Raw genomic sequence first — 19,021 nt, 5'->3', positions numbered from 1 at the left:
AGAGCTACTGAAACAGCAGAGCGCCGTAGGCTGTTTTTCCAGCCGGGAGGTGGTCGGAACTGTGTCTCATCTTGTCTTAGTAATGGCGAGATGAGGCAACCCTTTAATCTTTATAATTTGATTTCTTGCTGCCTTCATGGAGGTACGACATGGCTTAATTTTTATCATGGCAGCACAATGGTATTTCATCTAGCTTCTAATGTTACATGGAGCCCTGGGGACTAGTGGTGCATGGGAATGGAGTGAGAGGCTGTTGGGGATCAGAAAACCACAGCGACATGAAGCTCTAGGATGAATAGGAGTAGTTTGTCTCCACTCGGATACATTCAGTCGTATAGCAGTTCAGCAGAAACAAGCTCATTTACATGAACTATTGCCAATGCACATGTTGACCTTTTTTAAAGGGGTTGTGACGCTAACATAAATGTATCCCCCCTGACAGATATCGCTGTTATATCACTTCCCCCAAATATAACTGTTTATCAGAACTTCCTTAAAGTTATTAGTTCTGTGGCAAATTAGTTTTAATCGTCAGTAACTGTTGGTTACGTCCTGTAATGGAGCCTTGGATGAATACAGGACGCACATGCTCACAGCACTTCTTTTTCTTCTCTTCAGTAACCACTCTTCTATGTGCAGCGTCATCTATGGATGGATAGACAGACATTGTGACGGATATTCCAATAGCAGTACTTGTAATTCCACATGTCCTTGTGATCTATTAGTGGAACGTGTCATGTAGAAATTGCCATTTTTTTTCTGACTGGAGACTGTATGTACTTTTTTGTAATGATTTACATTTTCTCTCTTTTAGGGAAAGCAAAGATGGGAGCTTTATGTTACTGAGAGTGTCACTGGATCTGTACCTGACTATGTATCCGGACAGCGTGCAGCACCTGTTGCTACAAGCTCGATTATATTTCCACTTAGGGATTTGGCCTGAAAAGGTATACCTGGTCTTATAACTTTCCAGTACATACCCTTGTACCACGTACCCAATACTTTATGCATGTGGTTATGCAGATTTGCCCTGTCATGGTTCCCTGGGGTGGATTGCGTGACACCATGTCGTTTCACATCAAATTTGCCTATCCTGGGGTGGATTGCGAGACACCATGTAGTTTCACATCAAATTTGCCTATCCGGGGTAAAGTTATCTGCCCATAAATCTGCTTTGATGGGAAACGACATGGTGTCACGCAATCCACCCCAGGGAACCATGACAGCACCAGGACAATTATTCCTCCTATTTTTATGCTTTCTGCTTCATCTGGAAGGCATTTAAGGTAGACTATTGCTTTACCATGTATAGCTTTTTTATTTATTTTTTTTATATGATCTATTATGGGAACTGTAGGGAACCAGTAAAACATAGGATTATAGGGCCTCTTTCACACGAGCGAGTTTTCCGCGCGGGTGCGATGCGTGACGTGAACACATAGCACCCGCACTGAATCCTGACCCATTCATTTCAATGGGTCTGTGCACATGTGCATCAGTTCTGCTTTGCTTGAAAAACGCAGCATGTTCTATATTCTGCGTTTTTTCACGCAGCCCTGGCCCCATAGAAGTCAATTGGGCTTCAGTGAAAAAACGCATTGCATCCGCAAGCAAGTGTGGATGCAATGCATTTTTCACCTATGGTTGCTAAGAGATGTTGTTTGTAAACCTTCAGGTTATGACGCGCGTGAAAAACTAATCAAAACGCATTGCACCCACGTGGAAAAAACTGAACACGATCGCAGACAAAACTGACTGAACTGGCCTGCAAAATGGTGCGAGTTTCACTGAACGCATCCAGAGCCAATCCGCCATGCTCGTGTTAGAGGCCTAAAGGAAGCTAAGGCCTTGCAGTGAGGAGGTAGGCTGTGGTCATGTTCCCACTTTCCATTAATATATTGATAATATGCTTCAACTTTTTAGGTACTAGATATACTGCAGAATATTCAAGCTTTGGACCCCTCACAGCACGGTGCTGTGGCATATCTAGTCCAGCATACATTGGAGCATATAGAGAGACGCAAAGAGGATTTTGGACCAAATGTGAGGCGCCGATCCAGTGAGAAGGAAGTGTGTTATTCTGTAGGCCTTCTCGTGAGACACAAGAGGTACCGTAAGTAGCTATGATGGTGTATCTTTTTTAAAAGCTCACATATTATTCACAGTATTTTTTTTTATTTTTATTTTTTTAACAAATGCCAGTAAACATTAAAGGATTTATCCGACACTAACAAATGCTCCCCCCATATGCCGGGCCCCTCACACTGATTCTACTTACCTGGCTCCCCGCACCGCTCCTGGTCCCTGCACTACTACTGCTGCTTCTCCCCGTGTGCAGATGAAAACATCCGGTGTCAGGGGGACGGGGATGAGCTTCCCTAGCGTCACCCAGAGGCTATTCCCCGTCATCACCTGCCATTGGCTGTTTCCCCATTTCCCCCCTCCGACACCGGATGTCTTGATCCAGGAGCAGCGTGGGGAGCCAGGTCAGTAAAATCAGTGTGAGGGGCCCGGCATATGGGGGGAGCATTTGTTAGTCTCGGATAACTCCTTTTGAGGATTTTTTTTGATATTTTTTTTTTATTGCAATATTCGTTGGGCAGTGTTGTTGTGTGAGCCCAGAGGAGAACTGAAAAATACTGTACTAAAATGAATCCATATCCTGAAGAGCCTTACGTAGTCTGTTCTAGACAACATTTCAACATTCACACAGTAGATTTGCTGCAGAAGGTTCTGCGTCTGATAGGTCCATTCCATACATCTGAATGGGGTTGTTGCCACAGCAGTCACATGACTTTCTGCAAGTCCCATTTAGATGAATGGGACAATCCAAGGGAGGGGTTTTTCCAACACATCTGCCACATATGAATTCAACCTAAGAGATTCCTTATATGTGGCTGCTGTGTTGTGTGAATAGGTAATGCATCCACACTAGTGTTTCATACAAGGATTTTAGGAATCCTGGGCTGTGGTTTTACAGAAGAGGAAAGAGTTCACTCCTATGGTAGCGCGCTTAGGCTACTTTCACACTAGCGTTCGGGTGTCCGCTTGTGAGCTCCGTTTGAAGGGGCTCACAAGCGGGCCCCGAACGCATCCGTCCAGTCCTAATGCATTCTGAGTGGACGCGGATCCGCTCAGAATGCATCAGTCTGGCAGCGTTCAGCCTCCGCTCCACTCAGCAAGCGGACACCTGAACGCTGCAAGCAGCGTTCGGGTGTCCGCCTGGCCGTGCGGAGGCAAGCGGATCCGTCCAGACTTACAATGTAAGTCAATGGGGACGGATCCGTTTGAATGACACACTATGGCTCAATTTTCAAACGGATCCGTCCCCCATTGACTTTCAATGTAAAGTCTGGACGGATCTGTCTGAGGCTACTTTCACACTTAGAATTTTTTTTACAATATAATGCAGACTGAACGGATCCACCGTCTGCATTATATGAGCGGATCCGCTCTGAGCGCAAGTGTGAAAGTAGCCTTAGGCTACTTTCACACTAGCGTTCGTCGGTCTGCTCGTGAGCTCCGTTTGAAGGGGCTCACGAGCGGACCCCAACGCAGCCGTCCAGCCCTGATGCAGTCTGAATGGAGCGGATCCGCTCAGACTGCATCAGTCTGGCGGCATTCAGCCTCCGCTCCGCTCGCCTCCGCGCGGACAGGCAGACAGCTGAACGCTGCTTGCAGCGTTCGGGTGTCCGCCTGGCCGTGCGGATCCGTCCAGACTTACAATGTAAGTCAATGGGGACGGATCCGTTTGAAGATGCCACAATATGGCTCAATCTTCAGGCGGATCCGTCCCCCATTGACTTTACATTGAAAGTCTGGACAGATCCGTACGAGGCTATTTCTCGCCCATTTTCCTTGGGGGACACAGACCTTGGGTATAGCTCAGCTCCCTAGGAGGCGTGACACTAAGTAAAACTGTTAAGCCCCTCCTCCATCAGCTATACCCTCAGCCTGGAGATAGAGGCTACCAGTTTTAGCTTAGTGTCCAAGGAGGCAAGACACTCCCTGCTACTGCAGGGCTGTTTTCTCCTTGTTGTAATTTTTTCTCTAATTTGTTATTTTATTTTTGTTTTTTCCTAGGGATACCAGAGACGCATTGGCCTCTCTGCTCTCCCGGGGTGAGCTGCGCCAGTGCCAACTATCTGCACTGCTGCCTCCCCCACAGAAGCAATAGGGGATCTGGGCAGCAATGGCTCCCCTACATCCCGCCAGCTAGGGGGTCGCCCGCACGCAAAGCCCCTCTCCCAGCTTCCTGCCACTGCGGTGCCAGTAGCTGAAGGGGCGACCCTGCTGGAAGGAACTGAGGGTGAAGACAGGTAAGATGGCTTTTCCAGCCCATACCCTGTCCCTATTTGCACTGGGTTTGGGGGGGCACCCGTGGTCGTCATTTGAGCGCTCTGTAGATCTCCCCATCTGCGGCTGCTTCCGCTCCCCAATGGCTGATTCCCCACGCTGTTTATAGGGCCCGGATTACTCTCCTGACATCCTTCTCCCTCCCCGCCGCCGCCGCTCCGTGCGTGATCGGGGGGCGGGGCTTAGGCCCGACATCGGCGGTTCGGGCTCGACGGGGGACATTGTGACAGGGGAGGCTCGGTGAGGTCACCCACCTGCATATCGCCGCGCACTTGGGCCTGCGGGCCTTATTCTACGGACAAAGGTTTTCGTTTTTCACGCTCCTGCAAAACCTGAGAGTCACGGCAGCAGGGGGCGTGCTTTTTTTCGCGCGCGCGCGCGTCATTGGGGGCGGAGTTACGTTCTCCTTCACAGGAGACATTCAAACGTGTAGGGGGCGGAGCTTCTTCCCGCGCCTCTGCTGAGGTTTTTTGCCGCGCTTCCTCACTCCGTTCTGGAAGCTGAGCCACGTGGGAGACTCCTGGTGCATAGATTGCGTTTCTGGGACGCACGCTCTCTGCTGTTGCTGCCTTTCTGCAGCTGTTGATCTGGACTTCACTCCTGACGTTCTTCTGACACTGGTAGGACAGTTAACCCTCTCCTAACCCTCCTGGTCATAGCTGCTGCAACCCCTTGTGGTCTCTGTATCAGGGTACGACCACTTTTTTTCAACATGTCAGATCCCACGGGTGCCCCCAAACCCTGGTACCATGCCTGTACCGCCTGCAAGGAACTTTTTCCGCATGGGCAATCTGAGCCGCATTGCCTTGCATGTCAGGCCCCGGTGCAGGGCCCGCTTTCTGCTGCGCCCCCCGGTGCCTCTGAACCCCCTGACTGGGCTAGGTCTCTGTCTCAGGCGGTGGAAAGCCTTACACACGTAGTGGGCCGTCTCGTGGATAGACCGCCTCTCCCGCAGGCTGCCACAATCCCTGTCGCACCCGCTGGGACTACCGTTTCTGCCGCCCCCACTGATTCCCTGCCTCCCAGCGAATCTTCCAGGGCCCGGCATATTCAGAAACGTTCAAGGGTTGAGCGCACATCTTCTCCAGATGCTTCGCTCTCTCCGCCATGCGTGCGAGCTCAGTCAAGCCTATCCTCTCAAAGGGATACGCCTTCTGAGGGAGAACTGGCGGATTCGGACGTGGACATGGACTCAGAGCTTCCGTCCAAATTGGCGTCCGCGGTGGGGCATCTTATCACTAGCATCCGTGATACCTTTCACATACACGATGACCCCCCCAGCTCTGAACAGGCCGGCGTGTCCTTTCTTCGCCCCAGACAGGCCTCCAAGGTCTTTCCCATCCACGCTGATTTTTCTTCTGTGGTGTCCAAGGCTTGGACCCGGCCTAACGTCCGCTTTGTTACACCCAAAAAGCTGGACATTTGTTATCCCTTTCCAGCGGATTCTGTGACCACGTGGACGTCCCCGCCTAAGGTTGATCCTCCCGTGGCTCGCCTGTCCAAAAGCACTACTATTCCTGTACAAGACGGATCTTCCCTCCAGTCTGCTGAGGACCGTCGTACGGAATCCCTCTCCAAGGCCATATTTACTGCCTCTGGTTCGGCCCTTAGACCGGTCTTTGCCTCCGCCTGGGCTGGTAAAGCGGTCTCTGAATGGGGTTTGCAACTGGAACGGGAGTTAGGGTCGGACGTCCCTCTACAGGACCTCCGTTCCTTAGCCCAACTAATTGTCCAGGCCGGAAAATTTGTCTGTGAGGCCTCTCTTGATGCGGGTGCCCTCATTGCCCGTTCCTCTGCCCTGGCAGTTTCTGTCAGGAGGGAACTCTGGCTGAAGGTTTGGGCGGCGGACGCCGCTTCCAAACGCTCTTTGGCTGGCCTACCATTCACGGGTTCCCGCTTGTTCGGAACCCGTCTGGACGAACTTATATCTGAGGCCACGGGTGGGAAGAGTACTCACCTCCCCCAGTCCAGGCCGAGGGGCGCCCCCCGTGGTCGCGCTGGTTCGTCCCGTTTTCGGTCCTTTCGCAAGCCCACCGGGTCTAGACCCGCGGCCGGTTCTTCTTCCTCTGGCCCAGCCCAGGATAGACGCAAGAAGCTGTTTTTTTCGGACGCAATCTACCTGGCGCAAGCCCCAGCCCACACGGGCTCCCACAGGCCAGCAGCCCTCTGCCTGAAGGTGCGCCCCCACCCACCCGGGTGGGGGGCCGCCTTCTACTGTTCAGGAACGTATGGCGGGCCCACATCTCAGACGCATGGGCGCTCGAGATTGTATCTTGCGGATACAAGATCGAATTTGCGTCCATTCCGCCAGACCGTTTCTTCCGGTCCCGTCCTCCGCGGGATCCCGTACGAGCGGCCGCCTTCTTCACGGCCATTCGCTCTCTAATGGACAAGGGTGTCGTCGCCCCCGTGCCTCCGACGGAAAGGTTCAGGGGGTTCTACTCGAACCTCTTTGTGGTTCCCAAGAAGGAAGGCTCAGTGCGACCGATCTTGGACCTAAAGCGCCTGAACCGTTTTCTCCGACTGCAGAGATTCCGGATGGAGTCTCTCAGGTCTGCAGTGGCCTCCCTGGAAAGAGGGGATTTCATGGCCTCAATCGACGTTCAGGATGCATATCTCCACGTTCCGGTTGCTCCATGTCATCACCGCTTCCTGCGCTTCGCGGTGGGGGACGATCACTTCCAATTCGTCGCCCTTCCCTTTGGTCTGGCGACGGCTCCTCGAGTATTCACCAAGGTCCTGGCCCCTGTCTTGGCCCTTCTGCGTTCAAGAAGTGTTTTTCTTCTCCCTTACTTGGACGACATCTTGGTCAAGGCACCCTCCTTCTCTCAGGCATCCGGCAGTGTGGGACTCACTCTGGAGACCCTGACGCGGTTCGGTTGGATCATCAACCACCCCAAGTCTTCTCTTACCCCCTCCAGACGGCTGATCTTCCTGGGGATGCTCCTGGATACGGAGTTGGCGGAGGTCCGCCTCCCGTCGGACAAGCGTCTGGCCCTTTGCGGGTCTGTTCGCAGTCTCCTCCGTCATCACCGCCCTTCCCTCAGATCCAGCATGCGGTTGTTGGGGAAGATGGTTGCCTGTTTCGAAGCGGTGCCGTTCGCACAATTCCGATCCCGCACCTTTCAGAGGGCAATTCTGTCGGCCTGGGACAAATCACCGAGGAGTCTGGACAGGACCTTTCTTCTGCCTCCCCTGGCTCGGGCTTCCCTCAGCTGGTGGTTGCATATCCCTCTACGGGGGAGGTCCTTCCTCCCACTGAACTGGCTGGTGATTACCACCGATGCCAGCTTACGGGGGTGGGGGGGGGTTTTCCCTCCCCGGTCCGTCCAGGGCGTTTGGTCTCTATCGGAGTCCAGACTTCCAATCAATATTCTGGAACTGAGGGCGATTCTTCTGTCCCTCAGACACTGGACCCATCTACTGAGGGGCCACCCTGTTCGGATCCAATCGGACAATGCCACGGCTGTGGCATACATAAACCATCAGGGAGGCACTCGCAGCGATGCAAGAGGTGACCCTCATTCTCCTCTGGGCGGAGGCGCATGTGCCGGCCTTATCCGCGATTTACATCCCGGGGGTGGACAACTGGGCGGCGGATTTCCTGAGCCGGTCCACCATCGACCCGGGAGAATGGTCCCTGCACCCAGAGGTGTTCGAAGCCCTTTGTCTTCGCTGGGGTCGCCCCGACGTGGACCTCATGGCTTCCAAATTCAACCACAAGGTCCCCCGATACCTGGCCAGGGCACGGGACCCGAAGGCGTACGGCGCCGACGCGCTCGTCCTTCCGTGGCGCGAATTCTCCCTTCTGTACGTCTTTCCTCCTTTCCCCCTCCTGCCACGGGTTCTTCGGAGGATCACGGCAGAGGGCGTTCCCGCGATTCTGATCGCCCCGGATTGGCCCCGCCGGTCTTGGTACGCCGACCTAATGTTGCTGTTGGCAGACGCACCGTGGCCACTGCCCTCCAGGGAAGACCTTCTCTCTCAGGGACCGATCTTCCACGAGCATTTAGGCTCGCTACGTTTGACGGCGTGGCTATTGAGACCGCCGTCTTAACGCGACGGGGTTTCTCCGCGGACGTAGTCCGCACCATGATCCGTGCTCGTAAGCCCGTGTCCTCTCGGATCTACTATCGGGTTTGGAGGTCCTATCTGGGGTTCTGTGAGTCCCGGAGCATCCCACCTCTCCGGTTTTCTCTTCCCACGATCCTGTCCTTCCTCCAGTCGGGTCTGGACCTGGGGCTGAGCCTCAGTTCTCTGAAGGGACAGATTTCGGCGCTGTCTATTCTTCTCCAGCGTCCCCTGGCCCCTCTGGGGCCAATTAAGGCCTTCTTACAAGGGGTGGCTCACTCTGTTCCGCCGTACCGCCCTCCAGTTCCATCCTGGGACCTGAATGTGGTGCTCTCGGCGCTCCAATCAGCCCCCTTCGAGCCTTTACGGGAGGTCTCCCTTCGCCTTCTGTCCTGCAAGGTCATTTTTCTTGTGGCCATCACATCTCTCCGACGGGTGTCGGAGTTAGCGGCTCTTTCTTGCTCCGAACCTTTCCTGATCTTCCACCAGGATAAGGTTGTGCTTCGGCCTGTCCCGTCCTTCCTGCCAAAGGTGGTCTCAGCCTTTCACATCAATGAGGACATCGTCCTTCCGTCGCTCTGTCCCTCTCCTTCCCACCCCAGAGAACGGGAACTGCACCGTCTGGATGTGGTCAGGGCGTTGAAGATTTATCTGGAGGTCACCGGATCCTTTCGGCGCACGGACTCCCTGTTTGTGGTTCCGGAGGGTTCGCGCAAGGGTTTGGCGGTCTCCAAGGTGGCTATTGCCCGTTTCATTAAACTGGCGGTGTCTGAGGCTTATCGAGCCAAGGGTAGAGCTCCGCCTTTCAGCGTCACTGCTCATTCCACCAGAGCAGTCGGAGCTTCCTGGGCGCAGAGGCATCGGGCCTCGGCTGAACAGTTGTGCAAAGCAGCCACTTGGTCCTCTCTGCACACTTTCACAAGGTTCTATAGAGTGCATACGCATGCATCAGCGGATGCTGCTTTGGGCCGCCTGGTTTTGCAGGCAGCGGTTTCCTGATGCTCCGGTGGTGGTCCGCCTTGGGTTTGTGGTCCCTCCCTTCTTGGACTGCTCTTGAACGTCCCAAGGTCTGTGTCCCCCAAGGAAAATGGGCGAGAAAAGGAGATTTTTGTATAACTTACCAGTTAAATCTCTTTCTCGCTCTTCCTTGGGGGACACAGCACCCACCCTTCTGTGTTTTGTTACAGGGTTATGGTCTGGCGCCCCGTTGGGTTGCTGGCTGGTTGTTTCCGTTATTGGTTGTTATCCTTTCACTACTTGGACACGCAACTGGTAGCCTCTATCTCCAGGCTGAGGGTATAGCTGATGGAGGAGGGGCTTAACAGTTTTACTTAGTGTCACGCCTCCTAGGGAGCTGAGCTATACCCAAGGTCTGTGTCCCCCAAGGAAGAGCGAGAAAGAGATTTAACTGGTAAGTTATACAAAAATCTCCTTTTTCACACTTAGCTGTTATATGCTAAAATAATGCAGACGGATCCGTTCTGAACGGAGCCTCCGTCTGCATTATTATGATCGGATCCGTTCAGAACGGATCCGATCGAACGCTAGTGTGAAAGTAGCCTTAGCCTGCTCCAAGATGTTTGATGTGGAGACAGACAAAGCAATAAATCCTGGCCAGAAAAAATAGCAATGAAATTTGGCCTCGCCAAGCCTCAATGTAGTATGTGGACAATCAGAGGATCTCCTGTTCAACTCCTCTACTGGGACATAGAAAAAAAAACATAGGTTGTATGTACCCCATAGTGACACCAATGAAAACTACAACTCAGCCCACAAAAAACAAGCCCTCACACAGCTCCCTCGACAGTATGATTAAAAATTATCTGCGTCTACTTTTGTGTCTTTGCGCAAAAGTAGAAATACATAAGGAAGAGCTATTTTAATTTTATAATTTTTTTTTATTTAGTTTTTTTTTAAGTTTTTTCATCGTTGCATTCCAAGAGCTTATTATTTGTCCGTCAATATAGCCATAGGAGGACTTGCTTTTTACCCCAAAACTTCCAACCCCTTGGTTGTAGTTTTGGGGTACATATAACTTATTGATTGACTTTTATTAACTCTTTTGCAGTGTTCATTTTTTTTTACTTTATTCTCTTGGTCAGTACAATTACAGCAATACCAAATCATATTACTTTTTTTTTCTTTTTACCACTTTTGCTCAATAAAAACCCCTTTTTAAAAAAAAAAAAAAAGTTTTTTCATTGTTGCATTCCAAAACCCATACCTTTTTTATTTCTTCCTTTCTTTGGAGATGTGAGGGCTTGATTTTTGCGGGACGACTTGTACTTGTCATTGGTAAAATTTTGGTGTACATAACAGTTTGACTGTGTAGTGCAGGTCATTCCAGATACAGCAATACCAAATATGTGTTGTTTGTTTTTGTTTTTTCTTTTCCTTTTTTTTTTTTTCCCTTTTTGAAAAGCTGTTTCTAGGGGGAGAAAGTGTATTGTTTGTAACTTGGAGAATATTATTTTTTTTTTTAACCATTTGCTAGCCCCACAAGGGGACTTCAACAAGTGCCTACTTATGCAGTACAACGTATTATACTGTCAATGCTATACTGACAGTCGCCAGCAGGCTGCGCCAGAGAAGCACAGCCTTCTAAGAATATCTATTAGGCCCCAGGCAGTCATGTGAGGACATCGACACCCTGCAGTCTTATTCGTTTGATACCCATGGGAGACAGAGTGTCCTCCCTTCAAACCACTTAGATACTGCAATTTGTTATTGACCATGGTATATAAATGGCTAAACGTCCCAAATCGAGACCTGTGCAGCACTTCAACTAGGCCACCATAAAAAGGCGTTACTAAGGGATTAAAATGCAGAAATAGGTTGTCCTTAAAGAGGGCCCGTCCCCTGTACTGACATGTCTGTTTTATTTCTCTTGTAATAAGAATTCTGGAACATCTATTCTTATGGCTCTATGTTGTGCCATTCCACTAGAAGTTATGAATCAATTGCTGTCTGCTATAAAAGTCCAACTGGGTGTTACCTGTTGGAGGTGTGTCCCTGCACAGTCTGATACTATCCAATCAGTGCTGACATTGGTAGACTGTAGGGACACATCCCCAAATGGTAACACCGAGATGGACAGTCATTTCAGGCGTCTGGAAATTCATTCATAAACGTCTAGCAATTATAGAACAGAATAGAGTTAGGGAATGCAAGTAGTTACTAACACAGATATGTCAGGAGAGGTGACCGGTCCTCTTTATTATGGTTTAGTGAGGACCAGTGAATAATGGTATTCTGCATGACATGACAACCCTGAGGCATGTCTTCTTGTGAACCTATGTTGTGCCATTAAGCCTACTAGAAGTTTTAGTAACTTGACAACTGGGCTGTGACAGTGCAAAGGCTGATATTGTCCAGTCAGTGCTGCCAATAGCAGGCTATGCACAGTCACACTGTGTTGACAATTTAGTATTTGTTCTGGTGGCAGTAATAGAAGAACGTCATAACATACAGTTAAAAGATGAGATGCTCCGGTATTGTTATTACATGGGGAATGCAAGTAGTTACTGAAACAGACACAAGAGGAGAGGTAACGGGTCCTCTTTAAGGGATGTGGTACCTCTGTTATTCATGCTGTTATGTTTTCTTTCTATTTTTTCCTATACTCCAACTGAAATTTCTAGGTATGATTATAGAGGTGTGATCTTTGGCTGGGATCCTGTGTGCATGATGCCCCCAGACTGGATTGAAATCTTGAGTGTGCACCAGCTCCCTCAAGGAGCAAGCCAGCCATTTTACAATGTCCTGCTTGACGATGGATCTTACAGTTACGTGGCACAGGGTGAGTGATGACCAGTTCTCCTATACTGGTGCCTTTCATCTAGAGTTTGACTGGATGTGTTAGTGAAGATCATGGTAGCCATTAGTACAGATGAATGCAGCAGAGCAGAGTTTGTTAGCATGTTTACCTGACGTAAGTGACATTTTAAGACCTTTTACATCATCATTAGCCTGTAACCTACACGTGGAAACCCAGAATTACACAGGGCGAGTCTTTTATTCTCCGTCATCCTCCTGAGACCATGATGGCAATGACGATAAGGGTGGATGTGAACCCAGCTTTATTTCCATCGCTATTTTTATTTTATTTATTATTCCGTCAGAGGAGCAAAAAAACTAAAGTGATGTGGTGCCAGATCCTTCACACGACAGACACCAGACTCCATTGACTCAGGCAGCATACACGCAAGCATATGCAGTTTGGGAAACGCGACCTACAGATGTAGCAGCGTTAACACACATGCTTTGAGACATGTTATCTAAACTAAATGCGTTAAGCAATTGCTTTTTAATGGCCTTTGTTTCAAGATAACGCGATGAGTTAAGAAATTTGAGTTAAGTGTGTGTGTGTTTGTGTGTTACCCCTGCTACATCTGTATGTGTCATTCACATTTCTGGAATCAATGGTGGCTCAGTGGCCTAAATTCACTACATCATAGTCATGTCTGGTGTACTGTGAACACATTACTGTAATGCAGTAAGGTCCTGGAGATGCAGTGGACAAACGGGCTGTATTTCCTGGATAAGGAGATTTTTGTATAACTTACCAGTAAAATCTCTTTCTCGCTCGTTATTGGGAACACAGGAACCGTGGGGTATAGCCATGTCCTCTGAGGCGTTGACACTAGTAAAAGCTGTTAGCTCCTCCCCTGGCAGCTATACCCCCTCCAGCCTGGAGAGAGCTTCAGTTTGTGTACAAGCAGCAGGAGAAGCAAGCCAACTAAAGAAAAAACATGGAACCTCAACCATGCTAAAAGGTCAAACTGGGTTCTAACCAGCAACTGCCACAACTGTGGCCGAACAACAATACTGGGTGGGTGCTGTGTCCCCCAATGAAGAGCAAGAAAGAGATTTTTACTGGTAAGTTATACAAAAATCTCCTTTTCTCGCCCATATTCATTGGGAGACACAGGAACCGTGGGATGTCCACAAGCAGTCCACAGGGAGGGAAAAACCACAGCCCCATGGAAACATCGTCTCTGCAGGCATCTAGGGAACTGCCGTCTGCAAGACCAAGCGGCCCAAAGCAGCGTCTGCCGATGCATAAGTATGCACCTGGTAAAATCTTGTGAAGGTATGTAAGGAGGACCAAGTAGCCGCCTTACACAACTGTGCAGCCGAAGCGCGATTCCTCCGAGCCCAAGATGCGCCCACCGCTCTGGTGGAGTGAGCTGTGACACCTAAGAGCGGAACCTTGCCTCGGGCACAGTAAGCCTCCGCAATCGCAGCCCGAATCCAACGTGCGATTTGTCACCTTGGAGGCCGCCAACCCCTTGCGAGGACCCTCCGGAATGACAAAACGGGAGTTTGTATGGCGGAAGGGAGCGGAGGCTGCTAAATAGATCCTTAGAGCTTTAACAACATCCAAGTGATGCAACTCCCGTTCCTTAGGGTGCGAAGGAGAGGGACACAGAGAGGGAAGGACAATCTCCTCGTTGATATGGAACATGCTCTACTTACCTGTCTAGCCGCCATCTTCACCCTTCCTGGTCCAGCAGGGTCACCCCTTCAGCCACTGGCACCATAGTGGCAGGAAGCTGGAATTAAGGGACTTGGACGGATGACCCCTTGGCTGGCGGGATGCAGGGAGCAAGGCTGCCCTGGTCCACCTTGTCTTCTTGTGGGGGGAGGAGGCAGCGTGGCGAACCAACGCTGGCGTGCTCCCCCAGGAGAACAGGGAGACGAGGTGACTACTGTTTCCCACCTGAAAAAAAACTAAAATCTTCAGCCGCTTTCCTCCTATTGACACTAGAAAAAACTGAAGCTCTCTCTCCAGGCTGGAGGGGGTATAGCTACCAGGGGAGGAGCTAACAGCTTTTACTAGTGTCAACGCCTCCTAGAGGACATGGCTATACCCACGGTTCCTGTGTCCCCCCCAATGAATATGGGCGAGAAAATGACTTTATAATGAGGTCTGTCGGGTTCCATCATTTTGACCGTCAAAATAGTGTTGCGTGCTGTGCTGTTCTTCCTATAGAAAAAAGAATGAATTTGTGATAGAGCCTCTGATGCAGATGTGAACTTGACCTAATAAAAAGACAGTTTTTCCTGGACCATAACCTGTGATCAAAAGATTTTGAGGAGTTGTGTGTAATACAATTTGCACGAGCTCACCAAAATTGGACTGTTGAAGACTGGAAAAATGTTGCCTGGTCTGAGTCTCGATTTCTGTTGAGACATTCAAATGGTAGAGTCCGAATTTGGCGTAAACAGAATGAGAACATGTATCCATCATGCCTTGTTACCACTGTGCAGGCTGGTGGTGGTGGTGTAATGGTGTGGGGGATGTTTTCTGGGCACACGTTAGGCCCCTTAGTGCCAATTGGCCATCGTTTAAATGCCACAGGCTGCCTGAGCATTGTTTCTGACCATGTCCATCCCTTCATGACCACCATGTACCCATCCTCTGATGGCTACTTCCAGCAGGATAATGCACCATGTCACAAAGCTCGAATCATTTCAAATTGGTTTCTTGAACATGACAATGAGTTCACTGTACTAAAATGGCCCCCCACAGTCACCAGATCTCAACCCAATAGAGCATCTTTGGGATGTGGTGGAACGGGAGCTTCTTGCCCTGGATGTGCATCCCTCAAATCTCCATCAACTGCAAGATGCTATCCTATCAATATGGGCCAACATTTCTAAATAATGCTATCAGCACCTTGTTGAATCAATGCCTCGTAGAATTAAGGCAGTTCTGAAGGCAAAAGGGGGTCCAACACCGTATTAGTATGGTGTTCCTAATAATTCTTTAGGTGAGTGTATATATTTACAGCATAGTAATTATATAATGGTACGTACATTACATATTTACACCTTAGCCCTATGCACAATGCCCTTTTCAGAACGGTCTGTATTGTATGTACTAAATTCTGCTTATTCTATTCTCCACAGAAAATCTTGAACCTCATCCAGAACCTGGACCGGTTCAGCACCCTGACATTGCCCATTACTTCTCTGAGTTCGCAGAAACTCACTATATAGCAAATAAAGAACTCCAGCTTCAATACCCAGAAGACACTGACTTCAACATTCAGCTGAGTTTACTGAGACAGTCGGACGCTCCGCAGCTTGAACCATGAGTTGGGTCCAGTTTTTTAACTTATAATTATTTTACTTACTGTCTGCACATGCAAGATAACAGAATCATCCAGCGCTGTTACATAGCGAGCATTACAACAATACATTTTTAACCTTCACATCCAGGTTTTAGCTTCTGAGAATAGGGCTCACAGCATCCAAGATGAACTAGAACCCAAGGTTTGTGAAACTAGAAAATCTTCCTACACGTATATTTGTATATCGTAGCATGCTGAGAGTAGTGTATCCTCTCCATCATAAAGTTTAAGCTTACTATGTGCATCCATGATAGAGATTACTATGTGCATCCATGAGCGAGAACATGAGGCGCATCTATGAGAGAGATTACTGTGCGCATCCAGGAGCGAGAACATGAGGCGCATCTATGAGAGAGATTACTGTGTGCATCCAGGAGCGAGAACATGAGGCGCATCTATGAGAGAGATTACTGTGCGCATCCAGGAGCGAGAACATGAGGCGCATCTATGAGAGAGATTACTGTGTGCATCCAGGAGCAAGAACTTGAGGTGCGCATTGTAAGACAAACCGTTGAAAATATTGTTACTTGCCTATATACATCTACAGGAAAGCGGGGCAGACATGTAATGCTTCTTATTGCACTACACATTATATATTGGAGAACATGGATGTCACTACAAGTAAACTATCCTCAGCTAATATGGGGTTTATGGACTAAACATGTGAATAGCTATTATTATATTACTGCATTATTCTGCGTTTACCTTGAAGTTTATCTCATCATTCCCTGTGTTCATTGACATTTGTTACAGAGGTGGTGACCACAAGGCTTATTTTTGTAAAGGGTTGATGTTGCTGGCTGGACTGCATGTGAAGAATACAAACAAATTTGTATAATTTTTTTTTATTATTTATTTTTACTACAATTTGTCATAGATTGGTTGGGGGGAAAAAAATATATATATATTTAACATTTTTATTTTTAATTATTTTCAGAGCAGCTTGTAGACAGGCTATCAGCAAGTCCAGAATCTCATTCGTATTCTCATCCTTAGGCCTCATGCACACGGCTGTTGTGGTCCGCATCCGAGCCGCATTTTTTGCGGCTCGGGTGCGGACCTATTCACTTCAATGGAGCCGCAAAAGATGCGGACAGCACTCCGTGTGCTAGCCGTTACTTGGCCCTGCAAAAAATATATAGCATGTCCTATTCTTGTCCGTTTTGCGGACAAGAATAGGCATTTCTACAATGGGCCGCCTGTTCCGTTCCGCAAATTGTGGAAGTCACACGGGCGGCTTCCGTTTTTTGTGGTCCACAAAAAACGGAACAGTCTTGTTCATGAGGCCTTATATATCATACTCCGACTGCAAGTTCATTCCCTATGAGGTTCAGTTCATTAAACTGCTGTGACACACCCAGGTAATATGTCTGACCATGGACCTGTGAATCTGGACCAAGTGTTCAAAAACCTCCTCAATCCACACAGATTTCGGGATGTATTATACCGCCTATTTTTCCTCATTGGGAATCCACAATAACTGTCATACAACCTCATTTTTTTTTTTTTTTGTTTGTTTTCTTGCAGAACTCAAACTGCACATCTGCGGCAAAAAATCCAAGGAAATTCTGAGGAAAATATGTGTTGGGCTTTTCTGATGTGTATTTTCCGAGACTCCTTGGTAACACTGTAAATTCAAAGATAGAAAACAAAGATGGAAGGAAGCACCATCTTTCAGTCCTGTGGTTAACAAATCAGACATTTAATGTAACATCTACACGGTCTTCACGTTACAGTGGCCCCAACAATCATTGGTCTTTGGGCCATTGTGACTTGAAACCACATTCAGTATACACTGCTACAGATGTTGGAAGATCCATCCGTATTGCTTCAGTGGATGCACTGCATGGTACATTGCTGTAAGTCCTGTACTGTTTTACCTGTACCAGGGTGTTCTGCTCCTCTGGACACCAGGTGAGGGCTCCTCCATGTTATTTCGCTGGCTCATATCTGTGTCTTGACTGTTATGTAAGGACTTTTTTTTTTTTTTTCTTTTTTTTTGAGTTGACCGTTTTAAGGCTTCAGAACCAGTTACTGGTTTTCCATAGAGTGATGGTCACAAGTTACACTTATAGTTGTCCCAGTACTTGTAACCTGAAATACTACTGCATTGCATCATCTTATTCGGATGGTCTTCTACATACTTGTTAAGCTATTGAAACACTCTGAACTGACCGCTCAGTCATGGAAGTATATCAACAGCATTATCTAATCCTAGTTTACACAATGAATTGCTGCTAGAATGTTGTATGTGTGGTAAGCCATGGTGACAGTCGTGGTTTTGGATGTTCTCATGTAGTCACGTGTCATTTAAAGGGGTTGTCTCATCATGAACAATAGGGGCATATCACTAGGATATGCCTCCATTGTCTTATAGTTGCGGGTTACAGTGGTGGGACCCGTACCTATATCGAGAACGGAGCCCCACAAGTGATGGAGGGTGCACTGCGCATGCGCAGCCACCCTCCATTCATTTTCTATGGGACTGGCGATTTCCGTCGGGCCCCATAGAAATTAATGGGAGCGGGGGCCACGCATGCACGGTACGCTCCCATTCACTTCAATGGGGAGCCGGCTTGGTGGTGGCTGGACCAGGTGGTCTCTGTTCTCAATATAGGTGCGGGACCTGCACCTACCATACAATTGGGGGGGGGGGGGGGGGGGATATACTAGCGATATGCCCCCATTGTCTATGATGAGAGAACCCCTTTAAGGTCCTGTACACACAGCTCAGACAGTGGGAATTAGTTAAGATATTGTATGTGAGGAATCACTTGCCATTGTGTTTATCAATGGAATCCTAGAAGCAGTTTGCTTGATGGCACTTATTATGATTACACTGTCTTAGGCCTCTTTCACAGGACCGTATGTATTTTGCAGTCCGTTTCTTAAGGATCCGTTCCGTTTTTTTATTGTGTTTTTTTTTTTTGTTTACGTTCCGTATTTCCGCAAAAAATCTCCGTATCGTTTCTGTATGCGATCAGTTTTTTGCAGATTGCAAATGGAAACATAAAATTTGTATTCATTACTGTAATGTTTGTAAACAGTGAACACGTGGGAAAAGTGGGCATGGATCCGCAAAAAAACTGATGACATGCGGATGTGTTCTGTATGCATTTCGTATTTTTTTGTGGACCAATTGACTTGAATGGAGCGACGGAATGTGATTTGAGGACAATAGCAGGACAAGTTCTATGTTTTAGCGGAATGGATATACGGAATTACGGAAACGGAATGCATACGGAGTACTTTTTTTTTTTTTTTTTGCAGAACCATTGAAATGAATAGTTACGGAAACGGGAAAAAAATATATGTTCGTGTGCAAGAGGCCTTAAAGGAATAGCATAGAACATACCTTTAGGAGTACATTTCTGTATTGCTCAGCCAGGTACGTTTTGTATCCTGTTATCGTGTGCGGACGTTCCGGCACAGGTGCTACTTTCATTCGTCTGTAA

The 19,021-nt window shown here is 48.5% G+C and overlaps 1 protein-coding gene across 1 annotated transcript in view; it reads left to right on the top strand.

Moving 5' to 3' along the window:
* The window catches only part of FBXO21 (F-box protein 21), a 31,426-nt gene extending 14,862 nt beyond the window's left edge, over nt 1-16,564 (top strand). The window contains 4 exon segments of the mRNA XM_044290748.1: nt 815-947; nt 1,924-2,108; nt 12,069-12,226; nt 15,343-16,564. Of these exon segments, the coding sequence (XP_044146683.1) occupies nt 815-947; nt 1,924-2,108; nt 12,069-12,226; nt 15,343-15,530 (664 nt within the window). The 3' untranslated portion in view covers nt 15,531-16,564.
* The last annotated feature ends 2,457 nt before the right edge of the window (nt 16,565-19,021 follow it).

This window comes from Bufo gargarizans, chromosome 1 (genome assembly GCF_014858855.1).
Source record: "Bufo gargarizans isolate SCDJY-AF-19 chromosome 1, ASM1485885v1, whole genome shotgun sequence".
NCBI lineage: Eukaryota > Metazoa > Chordata > Amphibia > Anura > Bufonidae > Bufo > Bufo gargarizans.
Note: the sequence above shows the minus strand (reverse complement) of the source record. Positions and strands in the feature narration are given on the sequence as shown.